General features: G+C 39.2%; 1 protein-coding gene across 1 annotated transcript; it reads left to right on the top strand.

The window, feature by feature from the left end:
* Positions 1-5,447: 5,447 nt before the first annotated feature.
* LOC125373342 lies at positions 5,448-11,217 on the top strand. Its single transcript, XM_048384357.1, has 5 exons — positions 5,448-5,581; positions 7,484-7,628; positions 8,088-8,210; positions 9,124-9,192; positions 11,085-11,217. The coding sequence occupies exons 1-5, from the start codon at positions 5,549-5,551 to the stop codon at positions 11,129-11,131; spliced, it is 417 nt and encodes a 138-aa protein (XP_048240314.1). The 5' UTR covers positions 5,448-5,548; the 3' UTR covers positions 11,132-11,217.
* The last annotated feature ends 1,003 nt before the right edge of the window (positions 11,218-12,220 follow it).

The raw sequence follows: 12,220 nt of genomic DNA, 5'->3' as shown, positions 1-12,220 counted from the left end.
TTGACTGTTTTGATCGTGTTTTGATTTTAACTTAAACTAAAATCTTGAAATAGTCAATTATCTGCGGGTTACTTGTGTTTGTCCAGTTCTATATTTAGTGTCAATTATGTTAATTCCTTCTGTCCTCTCGTCGTTCTGGTCGATGGAGATCACTTTACGTGCTTACACTTAAAACATCAATGACATAATTATATCTTATACAGATTGGAATTTTGTGCTAAACCGTGTAGAGATATTATTGTCAATGAAAGAGTCCTATATGTAACATGATGGCCAAATTGTTGGTTACGAGCCGAAGGTCCTAGTTTGAATCCAGAACTATAAACAAGTTTGGAAGTCATTTCTCATTTTGCCCTTCGTGATATGACTTTTGCTAAATGATTTTGAAATGCAAACTTCATCAAAATCATTATGTTGATGCTAGGGTTCGGATCAGTTCGTGGAGGAAGAGTGGTCGAATAATAATATACCAAGATCTTGTAACGTTATCTTCAACGTTCTGATATTTCTATCTACCGGAATAGATTACACCATTTCCAGACACTTTTCAAGATGATAGGGACAGAAAGTTTGTTAGTAACAGTTATGTACATCAACTTGGCAGGGGAACATGATCTATTAGGATATTACCTGATTCAAAGGGACATTATACAGTTTGGAATGAATTAAATAGCAGAAGCATAACTTAATTTTCACTTCCAGCCAGGGAAAACACTACCCCTAAGTTTTCAACCCAAACCTCGGAGGCGTGTTTTCCCCTATACATATAATTTGCTGAAGTTATGTGCATCTCATTCAACATGTCTTCCCACGCCCTGGGCGGTCGGATAGCCTGGTGGTTAAAGCGTTTGCTCGTCACGCCGAAGACCCGGGTTGAATCCCCGACATGGGTACAATGTGTGAAGCCCATTTCTGGTGACCCCCGCCGTGATATTACTGGAATATTGCTAAAAGCGGCGTAAAACCATACTCACTCACCCACTCTTCCCACGCCCTGAGGTTGTAGTTATTTGTGTGATGGTGGTTTCGTGTATACAATCAGAAAGATAAAGGAAGGAGAGGTTTATTGTACTGGAGATGCAGGATTCACTACGAAACATGTCAGCGACATACCGAAGCAAGAGGGAGCAAACTGTGCATGTCAGTTTATCAGCCGTGTTACCTAGTCACCACGACTGCTGTTATTATACGTATATGAGTGAGCAAGGTGTTTGGTTGTAATTATAAGAGTATATAACAGATTCTATATTGTAAGGAAACGGGCATAAACCTTGCGAAGTGCATCAAATTACACCATGAGAGAACATGAAAAGATTTGCAAAATATCAGTCGACGCCCAGATGGCGTGCACATGCTTTGCAATCCTTCATTCCACTGAAATCTGCATGTTGTCTAGTTCGGCTAAAGGGTGGAAACTTGACTTTGCATGGTCAGTTAACGCCCTTGCCTCGGGAAGATGCATGGTGATAGAAATTCATTATTTTTTATTAGCTCTGTGTAGACACGAGCATACATTTCTAGTTCTGCTCGGCTTGCCCAGGTCTGTGTTATTTTGCGGACACCTACAGAATATTAAATGTACATGCAGGAACAAGTGGAGAGATGTTGATGATATTCACCTATTATGGGATGTTTCGGGTAATTACAACGAGTATCTCAAATAACAGTTTGCGAATATAAAAGGAAGCGATGATTAGAATTATTTAAAGGAATAGTATTATGAGTTTTGAGTTGATGAGTTTCTGAAATATGAAACGCCAATGCCAGAGAATAATCAGTGTCGATTACGTAGAGGGGAATGTTCGAGTGACTCTCCATTCCTTAAAAATAATGGAGCAGAGGCACCGGAGGGGCCGAGGACCATTGTTTTTAAAGAATGGAGAGTTACGAGGAAATTCCCCTACTTAAAACTCATCCCTACTTTTACACTTTGACAAAATATTCTGTTGTGGAAAATATTTGAAAAATAAACCAGAACTCTTTGTCGTCTGTATTTATACTGTGTGATGCACGAGGAATACGTTCTCTGTCGCTGTTGCACGTGCACCAAGCTACGTCGCGAGCTAACATTTACAATGCATGGTACACGGCTCTTCATAATCTCGGTGTGTCCTGAACTATTATTTATTGATCTAATTGATTTAATTGATATAACTATAAACATTTTTGTAGGTAACCTGCTCTAACACAGAATATATACTAGCTTTTAAGCATTATGCAAAATTATGAAAATATTTATTAGTTAATTTCACACCATACCTTCATGTGCCGCCCTAGCTGAGGTTGACAATGACACGACCTCAGATCAAACAATGCGGATTCGAACCCCGCCTGGCGACACATGTTTTCCGAAAAAATGAAATTATTCACTTGTCAATAAATGTAAAAAAATAGTTCCGTCTGTTCCAAGTTGAAGTCATTTAAATGTTGATTCAAGATAATGTATAGTTGACAAACAACTCTCCATTCCTGAAAAAAATGGAGTGTTCAAACAATAGAACGACGTCACAGCGATGACACAGGTGTTACCTGGCCCTGCACTACAGGTACCACCCGCCACTCACACGATTTGCCTAAAAGGAGAACTGTTTGTTTGTTGTCTGCCGCCGCACAGCAGTTCTCCCGCCATGCAACCAGACGCTCTGTGACGTAGTGGACCAGAAACTACAGTGACACGACAGCGCGTTTAGTGATTTCGTTGAAACTAAAAGCGATATATGTTAATTTTGAATTACGTCTCACGTGTACAATTTCCGTTGCATCCCACTGAAAATCCAATGGAATCCACTGTTTTGTTTCTGTACACAGTCAACCACGTCATCGAGTCTGACCACTCGATCTATATAGTCGCCTTTTATTTCCAGACCCGTGAGGATCCGGGGTAGAATACATGTTTATGTTTTCAGCAACCCATGCTTGCCGTAAAAGGCGACTGTGCTTGTCGTAAGAGACGACTAACGGGATCGGGTGGTCAGGTTCGTTGACTTAGTTCATGCATGTCATCGTATCCCAGTTGCGTGGATTGATGCTCATGATGTCCGGTCCAGACTCGATTTTTTTCAGACCGCCGTCATATAGCTGGAATATTGCTGAGTGGGGCATTTAACAACAAACAAAAAAAACAAATCTTATTTCCAGCACAAGTTGCGGGGGGCTATTCCAACTCGGAATATATACAGGGTTCAACTGAGTACAAGAACATATGCAGAGACATCATGACTGAGTGAGTTAGTAAGGTTTTACGCCGCAAAACGCAATATTCTAGCAATATCACGGCGGGGGACACCAGAAAAGGGCTTCACACAATATACCAAAGTAGGGAATCTGGTCTTCGGCGTGACGATCGAACGCTTTAACCACTAGGCTACCCCACCGCCCTACAATGACTGAAGGTTCATGAAGTGCATTGTTGGCGAGATGAATGTTGACCAGTATTGTGAAGGATTGGTCCAGGATACAACCATCTGTTGAACCTATAAGTGTCAGCATCAGCTGTAATGTTTGATGTACGAGAATTGTCTTTGACACGACAGTGTTCAATCAGACACTCCCTACACAATACCGTTAACCAAACAAAGACAGGGACCTACTCTACAGTCACATCTCACGTCGGTTGGAACGGCCAATAACACAACAGTTCGGAAAATCAATGACGACACCATGTGTTCGCGAAAAGGGTTAATCAGCACTTTGCTTAGTTTTGAAATACTTTGAGATTACCTGATTATAAGGATATGAGAAATAATTATTGTCTCATTAAACAGATTGATTGAATTTGATTTAATTTTATTTACAGCCCTTTGTAATTTTTCAATGGAAATGGATATTCAAGATCATTATATAACATCGTGTGAGAGCCCTTAAACGCCCAGGTATCTTTTGTGCTTTATTTGATACTGTATAGTGCGTGACATAATGTATGCCAGTTGCAGACAGACAGACAGACAGACAGAAACACAATAACCATGTGCAAGACATATATGCTGCTCACAATAGGCTTCAGCATCACATTTGAAAACAAAAGTATGAATGAATGGTAATGAAGAGACTGTTTTCATTTTCATAACTTTCCTCACAAGCGAATGTTGACGGTCATCATACCATTACATTTATGTCCGATGGATACAGGAATCTGTTGAAGTCATCCATACTCGTTGGATTCACCAACGTCTGAGACCCGCATCACTTCGGGTTAGGGCTGTTGGGTAGCCTAGTGGTTAAAGCGTTCGCTCGTCAAGCCGAAGTCACGGGTTCGATTCCCCACATGGGTACAATTTGTGAAACCCATTTCTGATGTCTCCTGCCGTGATATTGCTGGAATATTGCTAAAAGCAGCGTAAAACCCTACTCGCTCACTCACTTCGGGATTTCCTCTCACATAAAAATGGTTATACAACTGACATACTGTTCAAAGTGTCGCTAGACTCTCACTCAGTCTTGTTTATGATTTTTATTAATGCCACCACTAGATACACACTTGTCTCAAATGAAAACTTGGTATCGTCTGAATTAACCAGATTATTATTTTCGCGAATAAATCAAACTGTAATTTGCTGAGGCAGTTTGTTAAAATACAGTTTTACGATTTGGTAATGAATGTATTCAGAAAAGAAAATGTCAATACAGTTATATATGTTATTTATCTGATTGAACTTCGTGGAGAAAGCGGAGAAGTGTGTTTGTTTGTTGTTTAACGCCGCACTCAGCAATATTTCAGCCATATAGCGGCGGACTGTAAATAATCGAGTCTGGCAAGACAATCCGGTTATTGATGTCATGAGCATCGATCCACGCAATTGGGATCGATGACATGCATCAACCAAGCGGAGAAGAATTATCGTCGGAGGGAAAAGGTGCCTCTCCAAAACGAATTTGAAAAATAAAACCTAGTTCTCAGGTTTCGCTCAAAGAATTATATTTCATTGGCTAGTATTATCAATACATATGCCACTGAGTTATGAGCAACTGAAAAATGAGTGTACTCAGGTATTTCATAATTGATCCTAAACATGTTCCGGTGCCCCGTCCTTTAGTGACAGAGTAGACTAAACAACTCACATGCTCATGTGCTAGAAGGTGTACAATGTGAAATGACTACATTAAACAATATGAAATATTATGTCTGTAATATCATGTTTCATGTAACTAATACTCTATACATATATTTATGTGTAGAACATACATGTATGATATCTCGAAAGTCAATATGATATCATCTTTGTCAGGTCACACGTACGATGAGATAAATATTGGCTTAGACCCTCAAACACATTTTTGTTTTTTAGTTTAAATACTTGTTTGAAAGTATTGCATTTTTATATATTCAGCTACATGTATGTGTAACAATATATCATTTCCAATTCAATAACAATATCATGTGATTGGAAGCGTCAATGGACGTGACAGCAACAGGAGGGTTTGTTTGTTAAAAGGAGAGTTTGTTATGTTTTCTGACACCTGTACGGAGAGGCGACACACGACCATAGTCGGATACATCGACAGCTTGTCTGCATCCTGAATCACATACGTATATAAGGAGACAGGTATAATGCAGATTTATCTCTTCATTCGATTCTACAAGGTGAGTTACTATGTTTATTTGGGGTACCCGTACGTCGACGTGTTTTGTAGTGTGTTAACCTGAAAGTTCTCATTTCCAACAACGAAGGGCGAGTGTACATAAAATAAGTCAATGTAGTTAGCGTTGTAACGTGTTGTTCGTGGGTTTGTTATGGGTTTGTGAACTTCGAAACATTCAAGTGCCAAACAGGCAGTGTGGTTTGTATACTCCCCAGGGAGCTGAAGATGCTAGTATAGTGTCATGAACTTTTGACATACCCCTCAGTAGTGTGGAATATTGTGCTTTTTACATGGCCTAGTATACGTAGTAGTAATAGTAATAGTAGTAGTAGTAATAGTAGCAGTAATAGTAGTAGTAGTAATAGTAGTAATAGTAGTAGTAATAGTAGTAGTAGTAGTAGTTGTAGTAGTAGTAGTAGTAGTAGTAGTAGTAGTCGTAGTAGTAGTGGTTGTAGTAGTGGTAGTAGTAGTAGTAGTGGTGGTAGTAATAGTAGTAGTAGTAGTAGTAGTAGTGGTAGTAGTAGTAGTAGTAGTTGTAGTAGTAGTAGTAGTAGTAGTAGTAGTAGTAGTAGTAGTAGTAGTAGTGGTAATAGTAGTAGTAGTGGTAGTAGTAGTAGTAGTAGTAGTGGTAGTAGTAGTAGTAGTTGTAGTAGTAGTAGTAGTAGTAGTAGTAGTAGTGGTTGTAGTAGTAGTAGTAGTAGTAGTAGTAGTGGTAGTAGTAGTAGTAGTTGTAGTAGTAGTAGTAGTAGTAGTAGTAGTAGTAGTTGTAGTAGTAGTAGTAGTAGTAGTAGTAGTAGTAGTGGTAGTAGTAGTAGTAGTAGTAGTAGTTGTAGTAGTAGTAGTAGTAGTAGTAGTAGTAGTAGTAGTAGTAGTAGTGGTAGTAGTAGTAGTAGTAGTAGTAGTAGTAGTAGTAGTAGTAGTAGTAGTAGTAGTGGTAGTAGTAGTAGTAGTAGTAGTAGTAGTAGTAGTAGTAGTAGTAGTAGTAGTAGTAGTAGTAGTAGTGGTTGTAGTACATAAGGGTGCCATGACACTCAAGATCAACCATCTACTTGCCTACTCGTGCCCTTGTGTACATACTCCTTATAACCCGATGATAATAATGATTTATGATATATAATATTGTCTCTAAAATTCCTAATGTTAATATCAACGTGTGTATGCATCTCTAATATATATTGTTATCATAATATTATTATATAACACATTTATATATCGCAGGTATCCAGATACTAGTATCTGCTTAAATGCTGTTATATTTGTTTCCCGCCTATTTTGCATGCCGGCTGTCATTGTCAACTCCCTTAGGAGTATACAGCCTAGGCTAGAGAGTTTTTACATCCACGTTGTACATCACATATCGGGTACCCATTCCCTGGCACATTTGAAATAAGTTACTTGCCCAGGGTGACACCACACGTTTTCTCACTTGTGTTTCTGGTCTATGTTCGTATGTTCGTGTTTCCACCAAATGGTCAACTACCATCGGACGAGTTGGTTATGTTGACTGCGTAGAGTGAATGTACTATACTCTAGGGGTGGTGATCACATTGTAAAGACCTGTAAACGTTGTTGATCCCAAGGCTAAATAACAACCCGGTCACTAGCGGAGAATCTAACGCCGGTATTCGTTTTGTCAAGTTGGCTGCCTTATCGCCCACTGTATACATGTAACCTGGTAATGCCGTCCCTGGAACATTTGCATTTGCAGTGATCACCCTCTTCCCACCCGCAAACAACCGCACTCCTCAAAACCCCCAGCCCTACCACCACGAAAATGGCAAGGAGTCAATGTAAGATGTGTGTGTCTATGTTGGGAAGCCATAGTTAAACTGATTATTATTTATCAGGTCTTCATGTTGTTCAGGGCCTCGTAGCTCACCCCCGATATTGTTGATCTCCACAGATGCGTCTGGCGTTGTTGTTCCTAGTGGCAGTTCTGGTGCTGCAAGATGTCGACGCTCGTCGCCGATGGCTCAGGATTCGTATCCGAGTCCCAAGAGTTATCAGGGTTGTGCGCACAGTCCTGCCTATAGCAGAAGCCATTATAAGTAATGACATATTCATCATGAAGCTTATGACGTGTATTTGAAAATATGTTTTTGTTTTAAGTTTTGTCGTAAAATATGCCATAAATTAAACATGAATCGCATTTAGCGTAATTGGAAAATCTGTGTATTATGTACACTACATATATTGAACACAGTTGACTCAATCAGGCCAGGCAAGGTCCAGATTTTCATGATGAATTGTAAATTTCAAACTGTGACATTCTGTCCGAGTAGTTGAGATCATGACTGATACACACAATGTATTGTGAACTGGTATTTTAAAGTAAGTGTGCTGGATGACTGGAATCACATTTGCTGGGATTGCCAGTTGATCCGAACCTGCACCCCTTTAACAATTTATCGGATCTGCATTGTGATCGTGTAAAGTGTCATTATTATAAAATTATTTACCGTATCTATTCATAAACATTATGTGAAAGACTCCTTCTTTTACATCAGAAGGAAAGCGTGACACTGAAAGTTATGATCTGAATGAGGACGGACAGATTGACCAATCAGAGGCAGAGAAGATATTCGAAGCTCGGGACGCTGAGGAGTTCTTGAGTTTGGCTGATACAGATGGTACGTACACATTCGTAGTCGTAGTCAGTAGCGTTATGGTGAGTGTATTATAAGTGGTAAGCTTATCACAAGGTATATACGGCCGCCCAGAGAGTACATCGAACTGTATTCCACGAGGGATACGCCGACAACGACTTACCTTACCGTCATGCTTATCATTTATCAGAATTTAAAAACAAACGGAGAGTAAGATGCGACGCTGTTTCCCAGTAAGTAGCTTGAGTTGAAGAGATAACAGAGTTATCACCAAAACGTATGTTGCCATGACAGCGGGGTATATTTTGTCCAGTTGTACACCACTGTAGCGGAATATATGAACATTTATCGTCATTGGTCAGATAAAATATTACTCATATATTTCTTTTACATGGAACCATCGAATAACACCGCATGATTTACAATTGTCTTACAGACATGATGGGTAAATGCCCCTTCAAGTACAAATATCACATTTTGATTTACGTTCATGAACATAATTATCATATACCTATATACAATGTTTTCTGAAGTTGAGAAAGGGGATATTTTCATTGCAGTGAACATTACACTTTGACGGTTCCACATTGACAAGACAAAATAATGACAGATGGTCATTTATGGAATTAATATCGCTTCTTGTTGTTTGTTATTCTCTCGGAGATGTTTCGTTATGAGCTGTAAATTTCTCATTTGACTCGTCAATCGAGACTGTTCGTTTAGCAAAGCGCCATTTTGTTACTTGACCAGCAAGTATTTCTTCGTTTCTAACAGCGGTCCTGCAGCTTTCAAGAATATGTTTTGAACTCTGTTTAAAACTCGACACAGGAAATATCCTCTGTTTCATCAGTAACAAAACCCCAGTTCCGTATCTGTGGAACATACACGTTGATTTGAAGTGATGTAAAATTATTAATAATCTTATGTTTGACAAAAGGTGATGCCACCGTGAGTCTCGGTGAATTTGAAGAAAGCCTAAACAACATCTTGAAACTCACAGACAGGGGTATGTATTCATCTTGTTTCTGTATTAATGTCACGGATTATAATTAGGTATGCCTGGATTAAAATTTTACCTATGCTACCCTGGACATGCGGGTATCCCGGGAATCCCATCTAAGTTGTGATGTAATGATTTCTTACACACCTGTGGGTGAGAAACCCATTTTAGATAACTGGTATCAAACATATGTGTGAGATCGAACTCGTCCTTGTCTGCGAGTTTGTTTGTTATTATTAACAGCTACAATATCTGTTGTTATGTCAACGTTAACTTTTTTGGAGCCACAGCGATACATATGTCCCTCCTCTTCAACACCCACTTCGAAGACGAATAAAATTCCAAATACATCACGCAAACTAATACTCTTCACAGTTTCGAATTCCCCCTTCTGTTTATCATTTACTGTCATTTGGGGCAAAGTCAAATTACTGAAAGTGACCTCTGAAAAATTAGGTACATCGTAAATCTCGCCAAATCACAATTCACAGCGTTATTTACTATGTGCTTATAAATCTAAATATCGGATATTTACTCGAATAATTTAAGTAGAAAAATAGCATATTAGTGATCACGGGTATCAAATCATTCATGATAATTCTGAAACGTCGCAGATGAGCCTAGAATCCTTTAGAATGTTTTGGAAAAGGCACATACACTAACGCCGAAGTGTACGTTCTGCCATATTGTGTTTACAAAATGCCGGTTATGAGACGCCTACTCGATCAGGTATATTTCAAACTCAACTGCTATATATACATCCCTGAATTCCTCATACACTTTAGAAATAAATGACAAATGGACTTTGTCACCAATGCAAATTATCTAGATGAAATCATGGGAAATAAATTAGGTGTGGAAACGAACACTGTGCTCGGAAAACCGTACTTGCGGATATGTAAACAAAGTAATATTCAGATTTTATACTGTGTAGCATTTGTGGAGGTAATGTCGTCTAATTGTTGCATACCTTGGCTCGGTCACGCGTTTGAGAATATTCATGGGAAGAGTATCGTTGCATTAATTATGGAATTTCAAATATATACATTGCAATGATGTGGTGAATTCAACAGAAACCGTTAAAGTTTCCGTCCTGTGTGACGCCATGACTGACGCTAAATCACGCACAACGACGACGCTTTCGCTCGTTGGATACGTTTTGAAACAACTCGTTAAGTGTAAGATCAATGGTATCCGACAGACACTCGTGTAGAAATCCCCATTTTCCACAAAATCCTTCCAACACAAGAACTTGTTTCTCTACGGAGTGACCCCGATAGTTGTCGTGTGATCCGCAATTCGCTGTGACCAGTTGATAAGCTCTGGCGTGACTCAGTCCTGTAATTGTGGATGCCAATCACAGATTAGTCATGTGTATTTCGTGAGTTTACATCAAAGAAGTAAACGCCCCACATCAAGCTGACACGTCGTGATCTAACGGCAATCAAAATTCAATGTTTCACTGTTCAAGCTGAATCTACTGAAAAAACCATTTAGCATCAAACAAATATTTACCAGGAAGAATCGTACAATCGACCGACGTATCCACAACTCGGATAGATAAGGGTATACAGAAGTATCGTCCCATAATACATTATGCCGGGGATTGTACGTAACGTATAAGACCTGTTTCAACTAAAAATACCAATATTTAAGTTGTACACATGTAATTAAAAAAAATTATTGTCACATATATTACATATGCTTGTCGTAGGAGGCAACAAAATAGGTCGGCTGGGCAGGATAGGTGACTTGATCTGTTGCGTGTCATCGTACCCGTCGGCATGATTCCTAAAAAAGACAATAAAGTCTGATGTGCTGACACTTATTCCTATAGGCTATACAATGACTTAAATGCCATAGAGTTATGACCACTTTATATGTTGATATCATTTCAGATGCTGACTTTGCGCGGTCTCTGGAAGAGTCTATGATGAGGGAATAGTTCCACGGTTCATGTTTCCTGCCTCGGTTAGCACATTGTGTGCACATGTGTAAACATCGGTCAATAAATTTGCATTGTTAAAACTATTGACTGTTTTGATCGTGTTTTGATTTTAACTTAAACTAAAATCTTGAAATAGTCAATTATCTGCGGGTTACTTGTGTTTGTCCAGTTCTATATTTAGTGTCAATTATGTTAATTCCTTGTGTCCTCTCGTCGTTCTGGTCGATGGAGATCACTTTACGTGCTTACACTTAAAACATCAATGACATAATTATATCTTATACAGATTGGAATTTTGTGCTAAACCGTGTAGAGATATTATTGTCAATGAAAGAGTCCTATATGTAACATGGTGGCCGAATTGTTGGTTACGAGCCGAAGGTCCTAGTTTGAATCCAGAACTATAAACAAGTCATTTCTCATTTTGCCCTTCGTGATATGACTTTTGCTAAATGATTTTGAAATGCAAACTTCATCAAAATCATTATGTTGATGCTAGCGTTCGGATCAGTTCGTGGAGGAAGAGTGGTCGAATAATAATATACCAAGATCTTGTAACGTTATCTTCAACGTTCTAATATTTCTATCTACCGGAATAGATTACACCATTTCCAGACACTTTTCAAGATGATAGGGACAGAAAGTTTGTTAGTAAGAGTTATGTACATCAACTTGGCAGGGGAACATGATCTATTAGGATATTACCTGATTCAAAGGGACATTATACAGTTTGGAATGAATTAAATAGCAGAAGCAAAACTTAATTTTCACTTCCAGCCAGGGAAAACACTACCCCTAAGTTTTCAACCCAAACCTCGGAGGCGTGTTTTCCCCTATACATATAATTTGCTGAAGTTATGTGCATCTCATTCGACATGTCTTCCCACGCCCTGGGCGGTGGTTAAAAGCCTGGTGGTTAAAGCGTTTGCTCGTCACGCCGAAGACCCGGGTTCAATCCCCGACATTGGTACAATGTGTGAAGCCCATTTCTGGTGACCCCCGCCGTGATATTGCTGGAATATTGCTAAAAGCGGCGTAAAACCATACTCACTCACCCACTTTTCCCACGCCCTGAGGTTGTAGTTA

The sequence above is a fragment of the Haliotis rufescens genome, unplaced genomic scaffold (genome assembly GCF_023055435.1).
Source record: "Haliotis rufescens isolate VD_foot unplaced genomic scaffold, xgHalRufe1.0.p SCAF_5, whole genome shotgun sequence".
In the NCBI taxonomy this organism is placed as follows: Eukaryota; Metazoa; Mollusca; class Gastropoda; order Lepetellida; family Haliotidae; genus Haliotis; species Haliotis rufescens.
This window is presented reverse-complemented; position numbering and strand designations above follow the sequence as displayed.